This window comes from Loxodonta africana, chromosome 15 (assembly GCF_030014295.1).
Source record: "Loxodonta africana isolate mLoxAfr1 chromosome 15, mLoxAfr1.hap2, whole genome shotgun sequence".
NCBI lineage: Eukaryota > Metazoa > Chordata > Mammalia > Proboscidea > Elephantidae > Loxodonta > Loxodonta africana.
The window spans coordinates 82,671,677-82,687,207 of record NC_087356.1 but is presented as its reverse complement, the minus strand read 5'-3'; the positions used below and the strand labels follow the sequence as shown (position 1 = coordinate 82,687,207).

Genomic DNA, 15,531 nt, shown 5'->3' with positions numbered 1-15,531 from the left:
AACAGAGTCATCTAATGAGAGACATAGTGAGATCTATGTTGGGAGGGATTCTGGATTCAGAGCTCCATTTCACAATGGCTTTCATAACTAAAATCAAGTATAGATTCCTAATGGAGCAAGGAATTTAGATATTCTTATTTCCACTAGCAACTTAAAACCGTGTGTGTGAGTTTGTGGGGGTGTAGGCCTGAGAGATGAATGACAGGAGGTGGGGGAATGGAAAGGAATTTGAAGAAGAATTAGAAATAACACAGATACACATAGTAATACAATTAAAAATAAACCCTGAATTAGGAGATTTTTTTTTTTGGGGGGGGGGTCTATGCTGAACTAATAAACTATTAATCCCTAAATCAGTGTTCTCATTTAATTCTGTGATTCTGTAAATGTGTATTTTTGGAAGAGCAATAAATTTGAGAGGGCAAGACCAGTTGGCCAAAAGGTCAAAACAATTTCCATAGCTTTAATTTTCTCAGACAATCACACCACCTAAACAACAGCCCCTTGGCCTTTTACATGTGGTGTTTAGCTCATTAACATTCATCCTATGGAATAAGGGAAAGGACAGAAATATGGAGGGCTCAGTCTGTACACGGCTAAATAAACTGCACAAGGAAGCTGTCTCTAGGGATGGCTGCTTTGCAGATGCATTTTTATAATACATTCATATCACAGAGCTCTCTCTTACAACTCTGAAAATCATGTGGCATTCAAAACCTTATGAGAGATCCTCCTTGTACACCAGTGTGCACTGCACACTGTGACTTGGTAATGGTTTCCGAGAAGCTAAGTCACTGTGCCAGAGAACATAAAGTTAACAAGCCTGAAAGCTCCAGCTGATCCTTCCAAGTAACAAGGGTCTATCCTTGGGCTTGTTGGGTAAGAAAATGTGTAAGAGTGAAACGGCATAGAGGTTGCCAGATACTGATAACTGGGTTGGGAAGGCAGTTATTAAAGAAGGGCAGAAATACTCATGAAGGATAAACATGATGACCTTGAACTAGTGCTGGCTGCTGGGCTGAAACAAGAGCTCCCGTGCACCCCTGCAGGGCTAGAGACTACATGTAAGCTAACCATTGGGAGACATATGTGAGTCTACTAATCTCAGTGGTTTAACACACACACACAGAGTTAGCTGGTAAAATTTATTAACAACAACAAAAAGACACAAAAAAATTAATGGGAGAAGGTTATGACAGCAAACGCACACAAACAACAGAAAGACCTGTTACTATTTTCTCAGACAATCACACCACCTAAACAACAGCCCCTTGGCCTTTTACATGTGGTGTTTAGCTCATTAACTTTCATCCTATGGAATAAGGGAAAGGACAGAAATACGGAGGGCTCAGTCTGTACACGGCTAAATAAACTGCACAAGGAAGCTGTTCGTGCTCAGATAGCGCAGTGCTTACGGAGTTCCTGGTCAGGGAACCTCTGTTGTTTTTACCCATGAGCCATTCCGGCTGAGGCTGAATTTAAAGCTCCAAATTTGGGCTGAAATGTAACATTTGCTTATAGGTTAATCTCTGATTCACGGAAGGACTACATTTTCCATGCGCTACTGGCTTCAGCCCATTAATTACGAAGTTGAATGCTTGCTGGCTGATGTGGAAGGCTTTATTTTTTTTTCCTTTGTGTAACTTCCAAGCAAACAGAGAGTGTATATTTTTCAGCGCGGTACGGTAAGGGTTTTACACGCTCAGCTTCCATTAATAATGAAGACGGTTGAAAATGAAATCCACCCTGCCTCTTCAGTACTATTGAGTTTGCTTTAGTTAAACGCATTTTTATGTTCCCAATGAGCTGTTTACCAGTTGTCAATAACAGAAACTAGGAAGAACAATGTAAGGACGACATGCTATACCTGGAATTTATATAAAAATCACATATTAAGCCCCAGAAAATACGCTTTCAATTTCGATAACTGATTTCCCCAATTTACTCTTGAGGTTTCTGGAGAAACATCTACCTTCTACTTGTGGGTACAGCTACCACAGTTACCTCAGTAGCTGGCTGGAAAGGTAAACATTAATCTTGCTTGTATTCTACAGAGAGAGTCACCCTCTGTTGACACGCGCAGTATTTGCAGGCATATTATCTGACCATGGGCAGCTGAGCTATCCTCACGGCCAGCCTAGGAACCAAACAGAAGGCCCATGTGGCAGGATGCATCCCTGGGTGATGGAAATGTAAAAACAAATTCTGTTCCCCTTCCCTTCTCCTGAAAAAGGGACTTAAGCATTCTCAACGAGTGGAAGAGAAAACCTGGGGTTCCACTGGCACCTCCAGAAGTGAGGGACCTTAAATTTTCTCAGGGAAGCTCCTGACTACAATATGAGGATGTCAAAATACTGAACAATCCAGATGGCCAATTGAATAGCCCAGAGCTCATCATTTATATTTTAATTATGTTCATAAATCAAATGTTATAACCCACCAAATCTTTCCTGAAACAGAACCAGACTCCAAGATTTATTTTTAAGTAATGAGGTAAGGCCTAGTACATTTTCTGAGTGATCATTTCACGCCTCAGTTGGTGTCGTGAGGCACAAGGCTAAAAAGCCAGATGACACTTTCTGCCTAAGCGCAATAACTGTCCAGAAATGTATTGCTCAGAACGGCTTAATGTCATTTATAAAAATAAGAAAAATAGTTAGGTCTGTGCACTTATGGAATATTACAGTTATAGAGATGGCATCACCAACAGCCAATCAATTAGGTCGAGGGATCTGAGGTTTTCATAATATATTTTCCTTTAAAAAAAAAAAAAACCCATAAAAGACATTTAGCAAGACTGCTATAGCAGATGAAATTCGTTCACTCATCAAAGTTGCACAGAGGGTTAAATACCAGGAGGGTTTAGGTCACACTACAGTAACAACCAATTAAAAAAAATATATTAGGTAGACATTCTGATTTGATGAGACTTTCTTTAAAGTACTTTGCTCTGTCTATAAAGAGGGAAAAAATATATAAAAGGAAATTCTTCAAGAGGTTAGAATGGCTTGCTGGCAGGTTACAATTGATTTCATGCCAGTCTGACCTTGCACCATATTGTATGATCTTTTCAGAAGATGAAACTCAAGACTGTAACCTGTATTTCAATTTCCTATGTAAATGAAAAGTCATAGTCTCCTTCTTTCTAGATCACAACACTACAGTATCAGGTCTTTAAAATTATTATTATTATTTTTTTAAAAAAGGTACCTTGCAGGCTGCAGTTTCCTTTCAACCGGGATATCACCCTTTCCATGCACCATAGAGGAGAGCTGAGAGCTGAGATGGGAGCCCTCCCTATCCAGGCCAGAGACCCATTACCCTGGGGGCTCTGGCCACCTTCCCTTTCAACCGGGATATCACCCTTTCCATGCACCATAGAGGAGAGCTGAGAGCTGAGATGGGAGCCCTCCCTATCCAGGCCAGAGACCCATTACCCTGGGGGCTCTGGCCACCTTCCCTTTCAACCGGGATATCACCCTTTCCATGCACCATAGAGGAGAGCTGAGAGCTGAGATGGGAGCCCTCCCTATCCAGGCCGGAGACCCATTACCCTGGGGGCTCTGGCCACCTTCCCTTTCAACCAGGATATCACCCTTTCCATGCACCATAGAGGAGAGCTGAGAGCTGAGATGGGAGCCCTCCCTATCCAGGCCGGAGACCCATTACCCTGGGGGCTCTGGCCACCTTCCCTTTCAACCAGAATATCACCCTTTCCATGCACCATAGAGGAGAGCTGAGAGCTGAGATGGGAGCCCTCCCTATCCAGGCCGGAGACCCATTACCCTGGGGGCTCTGGCCACCTTCCCTTTCTTTCCGAGCTTCTGAATCAGAGAATGCTCCTTAATGTGCTAACTGCGCACTGGTCCGAGGGCTTGAGTGCAAATCTGTTCCTAGGGTGTAAGCTTTTCAGGTTCCTTACTTAGGTTTCATCCAATATTCTGAATCACTGGTTTGAGTGAGATTTGATGCCAATGGACCACAGGGTAATCGTTTCAGGCCCTACCAGGAAGAACTCAAGGGCAGTGCGGGCCCAGAATGGCTGGGGAGAGGGTTTGGGTCAGAACCCATGCATCCCAGTGAGGAAGGACTGATTGAAGAGTCTTGTCAATCATAGAGTGGGATGATAATGTGAAGATTAACCTGAGATGCGGTGAGGGGCAGGGGCTGCTTGAGCTCAAAGTAGGATTCAACCCCTACAATATGGCTGTTGGGAGAGGACAGCTTTGTCACAACACGAGGTGACTGGGACTGGTTAGAGAACAGTCAGAAGGGGCTTTCGGAGGACTGAAAGAGAACATCTTCCAAAGCTTTGCTTTCTATTGTCATAATACATTCATGAATAATTTTCACTGCTGCTTATTTTGTTTGTTTGCAAGGTGAAGGACCTCCTGCTGCTACATCTGTTGTATGAATCGTAGCACTTAAGCTGCACTTCTAAAGGAAGGCTGAGCTATTATGAGTGGGATGAGCCAAATCTGGTGGGACTGATGTGGCACCAAAGAGCATGTGCCACTCACTACACTAGAAGGCAATTTCCTCTTGTTGCAACTTGCAAGTAGCTTTTTGGATATTAAAATTACTGTTTACCCGACAGAATCAATTTTTTTTTTTTTCTGTGATGTTGTGGCATAAAGTTATGTTCCCAATGCCTTTTAAATGGGGTATATGCTCACTCACACAGCACTCTCCCATATTTTTAGGAAATCTTCAAAATTTGAAAGCAAATGCTGGGTAAAAAAATCCAGATATCAAGATTTTCTGCACAAGAATGTTAGCTCTGTAGGTAACAAGTTTCTTTTTTTTTTTTGTTTCCCTGGTGCCTAGAACAGTACCTGACACATAGAAAGCATTCAATACCTATTGACTGAGTGAATAAATGAACGAATGAATGAATGAGAAAGTAGATAAATATTGCGGCATGGACTTCTACTCTCTGCTCTGCTACCGAAGAAAAAATTGGACTGTGAATCCATTTTAGTCCTCATCCCAAAATACAACTGTTTCTCTTTTGGACGGTCAGCCCAGCTCCTCAAATCTGAGGTTTGGCCTCGGTATTCTAGTTTATGCACTTCCATTTCACGGCATTTACTTAGCCTTTCTGGTGTCCCTCAAGGTGGTATCTCAAGGCTGTTGTTTGATCATTCCTTGCAGATGCCAGCTTTACAACCATTTAACCTTCCACAGAATCCGAATTTGACCTTGAGTTAAAAACTATTATGTGAAGAGTGCACATTAGAAGACGAGTTTCATTATGTAAGTGTGCAATGAAACAGTGACACAGACACATCTTTTACAAATACATTAGGTCAGACAGTTAGATGTGGGGCGACCATCTATAGTAAAAGAAGCCTCTTTCCACTAGGTGTGCCCGCAGAAGACATATATGACAAAGGCTTTTTTCCCTTAATTCCCTTATTCAAGTTTCGCTCACAAGGAACTTGGCCAACATTCACTCTTTGTATTCTGTATATTAGTTCCTTAGCTGCCTGCCCCTTTGGCACAGCAGAACGCAACACTAACAATCTACAGAGTTAATACTATCAGGAACCTGGGACTGCCACTATTTTGTGTTAATACAAAAAAAAAAAAAAAGGTTAAAAAATTAATTTGAATCAGGGGGTCTCCATGCCTTGATTATGTCTCACAAGGAATAAGAAATACTGAAATGCCTTCCCTGAAATGCAATCCACTGCTTAAAAATAAATAAATCAAAGAAAGGGAGAGTGGGAGGAAGAGCGTATTCTGTAAAAACGGAGACTGGCGATCAGAGGAAACAGACCAAATCTGAAAACGCCCGCTATCGTGCTTTGAAGAATACAGTACAAGTAGGGAGCAGAACCGATAGGGGAGAAGACATAATACAGGAGCTGCTCTTGGAAACTAAGTCTTAGCCTCCACTCCAAACAGGGGAGATTTCCTCATTTCCAGGAAAAACTTCCTGAGCTCACTGCAGGGCACTACTGATACCAGAGACACATGTATTTTGGCACAGATAAGGGACGGGTTTTGATCATCTCGTCAGTGCCAAATTTTCCCCCAATTGAGGGGATGAAAGAAAAAAAAAAATCTAGCTTTCTCTGGACCTTGAATGAACAGGAATATGGATGGATAAAATACCTGGCGACATCGAGTCAATAAAACTCATTTTGAAAATGATTCCCACAGACACGATGAACTGTCAGGTGATGATGAGAGCAGGGAAGGCATTCGAACATCCATTTCTAGAGTCTTTGTTTTCATTCTCCCTTTCAAATTCATCTCTTAAGTTTTTTTTTTTTTTTTTTTTAAATAGGCCCACACACAAAACCCTCACAAAATGAGGATTTGGGGAAAAGCATTTTAAGGAGCAAAGCCGTAATGGGTGAAAGCAAAAGAAATGCTGCAGTAATTCAAGAGCTTCACGCCTGGCTCTGTCCAGCGTCAGGCTCTTCCCCCTCTGGCACAGCTAGCTGAATTCCACACTGAGGGTCAAAGCTCTCCTTTGGATTCCCAGCTTATGTCGCTATGTGTTGCCACCTTGATGCTATTTGGGCAGTTTTCTTTTAATGCTCAGACGGTGAACTGTTCTCGTTTAAACAGGCTTTGATTTGCCGAGAGGATATTTCCTCAGATCTGAAGCTCCACTCATCGTGCTACGACTGTACCACACTCGGCTATAATCAACCATGTTGTAAATTCGGGCAATACGACATAAACAGACATTCGAAGGAAAAAAAAATACACAGAAAAGAGTTCAGGGTCACATAGCTCAGAACATGAAAAAGCCAAACTGTTTCTGCACAACATCGAAGGGAAGAGAGCTCTGAATTCCAGCTCGCAAGCAGAATTATTTTCTGTTTTAAACATTTAACTGCATACTGCTGCCATCTCCTTGCTGGGTCTCAGAATGAAAGCTGGAGAACTAAGAGCCCTACTGTACTTTCTTTATTCCCTGCAATGCTCCTATGAGAAAACCTTATTAATGAGCTTGCAAACGAGCACCCAACAGGGAAATGTCACAAACAAGAGCGTCTAATGCCCCAGAAAATCAAATAACCGAACACTTGGCTGATTATGATGCCTTTCATATTTATAATAAAAAAAAGGGGTAGGGGAGGACTTTAATTCACTGATTCTGAAGGGACACCACCTTGCTGAACAAAACAACTCATTTATTTATGTTCAGAAATCTCCAGATGATAAATTACATTGATGTTAATCACTTCAATGCAGACTACACGATTCATATCTGTACTCACCCCAAACTTAAGGATTATTAAAAAGTATGACAGCATACACATCTGGCTGATATTTCACATAGGTGGGCACAACAATTTCTCTTGGTACCACAAATAGGGGTCCTAACAAACACTGCAAATTTCTGTGTTCAATTAATCAGGATTTAAATCCACAAGACAAAAGCAATTACAAGTTGTAGCTCAAGCCTTGTCTTCTATGCAATATGGCAGCACTCCATTTCAAGGAAAGAAGAATAACTCTTCTCTTAATTTTATCTTTTTCCCTTGTCATATTTAAAATAAAATATTTAATGGCACATGATGCAGGTTTTCTTTATTTCATTTCCATTTTAAAAGTATTTTTTAAGAGGGCATAATTTATAGGGAATTCAAACCCATTATCTGCTGTTTAACTGTTTGCATGTACTGGCTGACATCCATTTGTCTTAGGTGGGGTAGACAGAGGTTTCCGTAAACCTACATTTAGCAAAATGGGCCAGGGTTAAACCAAATAAGCAAAATCAATCCCAATTCTCCAAGGGGGTATTATTCACCCAGAGCTTAGCAATTCTTAATTTGAGGGCCATGAGGAACTCAGTATTTCCTGACAATAAACTCATATTTATCACTGATTGTATAAGAAATCTTTTTAGGTAGCAAAAGAAAGGATAATAAAAAAAAGGAGTTGCGTACTTATTTACATGTATATTAGACATATGTACATAACACTCACAATTTTTTAAAAATAATTTTTATTGAGCTTTAAATGAACGTTTACAAATCAAGTCAGTCTGTCACATATAAGCTTATATACACCTTACTCCATACTCCCACTTACTCTCCCCCTAATGAGTCAGCCCGCTCCCTCCTTCCAGTCTCTCCTTTCGTGACAATTTTGCCAGTTTCTAACCTTCTCTACCCTCCTATCTCCCGTCCAGACAGAAGATGCCAACACAGTCTCAAGTGTCCATCTGATACAAGTAGCTCACTCTTCGTCAGCATCTCTCTCCAACCCATTGTCCAGTCCCTTCCATGTCTGATGAGTTGTCTTCGGGAATGGTTCCTGTCCTGGGCCAACAGAAGGTTTGGGGACCATGACTGCCGGGATTCCTCTAGTCTCAGTCAGACCATTAAGTCTGGTCTTTTTATGAGAATTTGGGGTCTGCATCTCACTGATCTCCTGCTCCCTCAGGGGTTCTCTGTTGTGCTCCCTGACAGGGCAGTCATCGGTTGTGGCCGGGCACCATCTAGTTCTTCTGGTCTCAGGATGATGTGATTTAAGTCTCTGGTTCATGTGGCCCTTTCTGTCTCTTGGGCTCATAGTTATCGTGTGACCTTGGTGTTCTTCATTCTCCTTTGATCCAGGTGGGTTGAGACCAATTGATGCATCTTAGATGGCTGCTTATTAGCATTTAAGACCCCAGACGCCACATTTCAAAGTGGGATGCAGAATAAAACTCACAATTTTATAGGTATTTTTATTACATAGGTCTTAGTTCTGTTGTAAGGAACACGTGGTGGTGAATATGTAATTTTATTCTTCTTTTCCAGGTCTAACTTATTAAAGGATTTTTAAAGGGGTCAATGACCCCCAAAATGTTAAGAACTGCTGATTTCAAGGGTTTAGGTCGATTAAAAAAACATGGGTCTAACATTACTCCTCACAGGGTATTCAAAATAATTCAACAACCATGCAGATAAGCTACTGAACAAATTATTCTAAGAAGCTCACACATTCAAGCATCTATTCTTTCCTCATGGCCCTCGAGATATGGTGCTGCTTGTCTGTTTCTTGGACAGAATGGACTTGAGCCATCGCTGCCACTGGCCAATGACTAATAAAGCCTTAGGGCCCAATGACTGAGTGTTTGAGGCATAAGGCCTTTTGTCCTCGTGTAGCTACTGGTATTCAAGGAAAGCAAAACTGGTAGGAAATGATGTAGAGAATTCTAATCGTGTTACAAGAAGCTACTTACGGAATTCCTGGCTGACTCTGCAAAGCTTTGAGTAGTGCCCCAGGAACAGAGGGTAGTGAACTGTCTAGTGACTTTCTTTAGAAAATTCCTATCGAGATTAACATACCAGTTGAAACAAGTTGCTGTCTAGTCAGTTCTGACTCATGGCAACCCCATGCATGGCAGAGTAGAACTGCGCTCCACAGGGTTTTCTACCGTTGCTTTTTCAGAAATAGACTGCCAGGCCTTTCTTCTAAGGTGCCTCCGGGTGGATTCAACCCTCCACTCTTTTGGTTGGCAGCTGAGTGTGTTACCTGTTTGCACCACCCAGGGACTCCATTACATGAATATAACACTTCATAATTCTTAACCTTTAATGTAAAAACTTTTTTTCCCTTAAATATATTCCAAAGAATGGAAAATAAAGGATAAAGCGTTTGTGTGGCTTAAGTTGGATAAAGGAACAGAGTCTCCCATAAAAAGGTGGCATATTAAAGTTTAAAATGATCGATAGGTGAGCCCTTACTTTCGGAAGGTATTAGAGTCACTTTCCAGCAATTAAGTGCTAGTAGTGCTTTGTGAGGCTGGAGTCAAATGAATTCAGATATGGAGCTTTATTCCTTTTCTTGGAAGGACAAATCTCACTTGAATCTACAGAATCTAGAAGACAAAGCTTCTAAGGATCATTATCAAGTTTTTCAAGGGGTAGGAGGTACGGCACCTGAAATATTTTGCATTTGGGGGTGAGTATAATTTTGTAGGTGGGTGGGACTATATTCCATCTAGAAGATAGTCTGGCAAACTACTAAAAAGAATTCAGGGGCGGGAGCTGGGAAGACATCTACTCAGGTCTCACGAAAGAACTAATGTATTATTAAAGCTAATGGGCCTCTACAAGGAAAGTTAATGGATATTAAGTTTGCTTAAACGAATTACCTATTAACAAAGTCACAAGAAATCTACTATCTGCCAACTTAGATAATATCTGATCATTTCTGTTTTCCCATTATAGGGACATTACACCACAATAGTTTTAGAGATACGAAAATTATAAGCATGATGCCCATAATGAAGCTACAAAATTAAATAGATGAAATGAATTAACAAGAAAAACCTGCATTATGTAATGTTAAATTGAGCCAAGCTCACACAGTAAGAAAAGGTTGGAATGGGATGGTCTCTTACAAGTAACTTTTTATAACCTTCTCTGCCCTCTGTTTTGCTCAGGCAATTTGAACACGTGATAAGGACCGTGGCGAGTCCACTGACTGCCCCCAAAAGACATGTCCACGTCTTAACCCCTGTGAGTGTGACCTATTTAGAAAAAGGGCCTTTTCGGATGTCATTAAGTATCTCGAGATGAGCTCGGCCTGGACTATCCTAAATCCAACGTCAAATGTTCTTAGATACACAGAAAATAGAAACACAGGGAGAAGGAGGAGAAGGCCAGTTGAAGACAGAGGCAGGGATTGGAGTTAACAGCACAAGCCAAGGAACGCCTGGAGCCACCAGACGCTGGAAGAGGCAAGGAATGGAATTTCCCCTAGCCCTCTGGAGGGGGCGCAGCCCTGCAGACACCTTGATTTTGGACTTAACGTACTTTTGTTGTGAACCACCAAGTCTGTGCTAATTGTCAGGGCAGTCCTCAGACACAAATACTAGATTCACAGAAGGCAACGCTTTTCCTTCATCAGACACCCAACCATTACATCCCAACCAAACTCTTGTCCTATCTTCACTTGTACTGTTCACAGTCAGATATCACCTGGGATGTTTCAGAGGCCAAGGTACAGAAGCCTTTTGGTAAGAAGTGAGAACCTGGCTATTTAGCCACGACTTTGGGGCGAGGACAGTTTTGTGCAGAAAACAGATTTTTGTCTCCCAGGCAGGAAGGATCCCGAAGGAGAAGATGGGGTGTATGTTTTTAGTTCACAGGACAGAGTGGGGAAATAACCTCATTTACCACCACCTGGCTTTTACTGATGGAGCTATCAAGATTGTGGCCCCGATGCCAAAAATTGTGACTTTAAACTCATTGCTATAATTTAAGTTAAAAGTTGAAGAAATCAGGCAATTTAAAAGAAAATGCTGATGTAGAATGGGAATAAAATCCCCTCTATAAGAAAATTCAGTGCTTATGACAGGGTTAAAAAGGAGAAGAAGTACTCTAGATTTTGACATTGGCATAGAAATTATGACAGCCTATATTCATAAAAATTAATTAAGTCATGTGCTAGAACAGACTGGAATCATTTTAAAGTTTTACGTTTGGGTTAAACATAGTATTTTCAAAATCCTCATTGGCACTCTGTAATATGACAATATTTCAGGGAAACATCTTTATTTAATCCCAACTCTTTCATTATTTTTCTACCAAGACAAGATATAAATTCCATCTGTATTATATAAAACGTGTGCATCCAATAAACGGCTTCGGAAGCATTTTAGGCAGCTGTTGCTTTATGCCTTCAGAAGAATACGCAGGTACTTACACTGTACTTCTAGATACCGCTGGGTCTGCAAGTTTCCGGTGACTGCAGGGTGCTCCACCTGGCAGATCACAGGGACCCCATCATCTTCCTTATGCACCTTCAGCATCAGCTGACTAGTCACAGTGTACATGTCTGACCACTCTTCCACCTCCGATTTGCCTGGCAGACAGAAAACACACAAAGAAACCAGAGCTGAGTGAATTTCCATCGTTGTGTTTTTACATTCTGCCCCCAACCCCCAACACTGCTATTTTTACAAATAAGTTGGAAGCCATTTGGGATAAGAGTAATGCGTAGAGATGACTCATAAAATGATAATTTTCTTTTATTTGCTATTTTTAATCTTGCAGGATAGCATTTAGCCTATTTCAATCTCAAATAATACGTTTTTATTTAAATATTACATATGCTTCTTATATCTTAAGACCTACCACAAAAAAGGTCAGGTGAAACTTGAACCATTTTGACATCCGACTGCTCAAGGCATTGAGCAGGAGGCAAAGAAAAGTCTTTCACCCCTACAACCATCTGAACTTGCAACTTCTACTAGGCTGTCATGTGGTTTAAAAATTCCAGGACCTCATCCAAATCCCCCAAGTAATTCAATCAGCAGTAAAGATATAAACAACCCCCCTTTCCCACCCTCATCATCAACAATTAAGAGGGAAAGTAACTAAATGGGTTTAACCCATGATTGAAATTGTAATTGAAATGTGTCAACTCTGAGATTTCTGGAAGACCACAAAGATGCAGTGGCAGTGGGTTAGAGCAAAGTAAGATACAGGGCTTCAGGCCAGATGGCAGACACTTCCAAGAACACCCAGAAAAGGAGGGCACAGGCTTCTGGATAGAATGAATAGGCCAAGGCAGGCAGCCCCTTTCTTAAACTCAGCACTCCCTGGGACGTGGCGCACCTTTAACTTTCTTTTAATGTTTTGTCCTTATCGGTACACGTTTAACGGCTCAGTTCACTTAGACAGAAAAGCAGAGGGGAAATGGGAAACTCTTCCCTTCCAAAACCATACCTAGGGAATAGGAGATTAAAATAGAGCAAGCTTTTTGAAATTTAAACTGTTACATACAGATTTGTTTCTAGTTCTAGATTTCTATCCCCTTTCTACGAGGCTGCCTTCTTTTCTTCCTGGCACTCTCTGTATTTAACAGGCACATACTTGCCTTGGCCCAGGTTTTATCTAAATGCTTTCCAATATTCATTCATTTCATCCTCATAAGAACCTTATTAGGTATGTAATACCTAAATTATCCATCCCGATTTAGGGAAATGCTGGTGGTATACCAGTTAAGTGCTGTGGCTGCCAACCAAAAAAGGCTGGCAGTTCGAATCCACCAGGTGCTCCTTGAAAACTCTGTGAGGCAGTTCTACTCTGTCCTATAGGGCTGCTATGCATTGGAATCGACTTGATGGCAACGGGTTTGGTTTGTTTTTTTTTTTAATCCCCAGTAAGAGGAATTTGGAGCAAGGTCAAATTGCTATTGAACAGTGAAGGCGGGATTCAAACCCAAGCAGTCTGGCTTTTAAGTCCATGCTTACATAAAAAGAGTTTGTTTTATTCTGACCGTTTCTGTCAAATAACCAGAGCAGACCTTCGTCCAGGGTACTACATGCAGGGCAGCCTTGGGGTGAGGGGAGGAAGGGAATCTGAATGTTGACTCACATGAGGAGCTTAAGATAACTGACAACAAAGGGTCCACGAGGGTATAGGCTGTATACCCCGGTCCAATGCCACAGCAAAGGCAGCCAGTATTGGAGAAGCCAGCACTCCAGCCTGGGGTGCCGAGTACTGAGGGGGAGACAGCTGGAGCAGCCTGTGCTACCCTCACAAAACCAGAAACTCTGCAAAAGAACAGGCAGCTGAACAGGAGTGGATGAATTACAGTTTACATAAGAGAGGTGGCCCCGGCAAATTAAAAATTAAGATAACACTATTAATGCCTTAGCACAACCACCCATGTAGGACAGCATGTACCCAACACAGCTGACAGTGTAACTGATGTTGGGATTTCCCACATGAAAGACTTATATAAAATTTAAAAAATGTCTAACATGAGAATTCGGGGTTCTGACTTGTCCTGGGCTACCCGCATAATACAGGTAAAAGTAATGGAAGGTACAGACATGGGGAGCCTGAGCTCAGAGGATGCCTCTAACAGTAGATCTTGGCTTGAAGTGTTCTAGTTTACAGGCTGAGTTCCTTCTGGATACCAAAACAAACAAACAAGAAAAACATCAAGTCAATTCAAATTCACAGTGACCCTACAGGACAGCATAGAACTGCCCCAGAGGGCTTCCAAGCAAAGCAAAAGTGGGCCTCTCCTTTGTTCCCTGTGTATAAGGAAAATAACACATTTGCTCATGGTTAGCAGCTGTTGCTCTTAACCACTATACCACCAGGGCTCCTTTTTCTGGACATCTGAGTAAAAGTCTAGCAACAGATATCACCATGACCCCTCAAGCCACAGAATGAGGATGTGAGTTAAAACAACAGAAGGCTGTTATGCTTTGGCTTTACAAGTATTTAGTAACTGATTATAAACTATATCTAAATGATACCTTCATTTCAGGGGCATGTTTTGCAGTGTCTTTAATTTCCACAAAGGTATAAAACAAACAAACAAAAAAACCCACAAAGGTATATTCCTGCTAAAATCAACTGCTGACCAACTATAATACAGGGCAATTTGCACCTCACCTTTTAGCTCCGTGTTCCCTTTGAACCATCTGATAGTTGTGGCTGGTTTGCTGGCCATGGCAGTGCAGTTGACTTCAATCTCCTCGCCTTCCACTGCAGTGTCTTTCTGGATATCGATCATCAGATTACGTGGTGGGACTACAAATTAAACACATGTGCTTTTAAACACAGAATCTATTTCTGGATATATTCTCTTATTCATTAGTGCCGTATTTTTCCACCACTCTTCTGTCAGTTTGTCATTTGATGAAGATCAAAAACTACAGTATGGATTATACCTCAACATAAAGAAAACAAAAATCCTCACAACTGGACAAATAAGCAACATCATGATAAATGGAGAAAAGATTGAAGTTGTCAACGATTTCATTGTACTTGGATCCACGATCAACGCCCATGGAAGCAGCAGTCAAAAAAAGGAAATGATGTATTGCATTGGGCAAATCTGCTGCAAAAGACCTCTTTAAAGCATTAGAAAGCAAAGATGTCACCTGAGAACTAAGGTGTGCCTGATCCAAGCTATGGTATTTTCAAATGCCTCACATGCATGTGAAATCTGGACAATGAATAAGGAAAACTGAAGAAGAATTGATGCCTTTGAATTATGGTGTTGGTGAAAAATATTGAATATCCCCTGGACTGCCAGAAGAACAAACAAGTCTGTCTCAGAAGAAGCACAGCCGGAATGCATGTTCCTTGGAAGCAAGGATGGCAAGACTTCATTTCATATACTTTGGACATATTATTATGAGGAACCAGTCCCTGGAGAAGAACATCATGCTTGGTAAAGTAGAGGGTCAGCAAAAAAGAGGAAGAACCTCAACAAGACGGACTGACACAGTGGCAGCAACAACAGGCTCAAGTATAGCAACGATTGTGAGGATGGTCCAGCACCAGGCAGTGGTTTGTTCTGTTGTACACAGGGTTGCTATGAGTTGGAACTCACTCGATAGCACCTAACAACAACAACTGTATTTTTACATGAATAATGCTGTCTATGTTTGTTTGCCAACAGCACTGCCCCCAAGGTATTTTTGCAAGTACTGGCACACAAATTTATTTGTTACTGTAAAAAAGAATTAGCATAGCACACTTACAAAAAGGGTGCAGTTGGCAAACAAATGTAGAAGGCATGCATTATTTTTGTAAAAAT

At 41.4% G+C, this 15,531-nt stretch overlaps 1 protein-coding gene across 4 annotated transcripts in view; it reads right to left on the bottom strand.

The window, feature by feature from the left end:
• CADM1 (cell adhesion molecule 1) overlaps window positions 1–15,531 on the bottom strand; it is a 372,290-nt gene that overhangs the window by 45,562 nt on the left and 311,197 nt on the right. For all 4 annotated transcript variants that reach the window (XM_023558163.2, XM_023558164.2, XM_003418223.4 and 1 more), the window contains exons 4-5: window positions 14,379–14,516; window positions 11,668–11,826 (exon numbers count right to left, since the gene is read on the bottom strand). In XM_023558163.2, coding sequence (XP_023413931.2) covers window positions 11,668–11,826; window positions 14,379–14,516 — 297 coding nt within the window. The remainder of the gene's footprint in view (window positions 1–11,667; window positions 11,827–14,378; window positions 14,517–15,531) is intronic.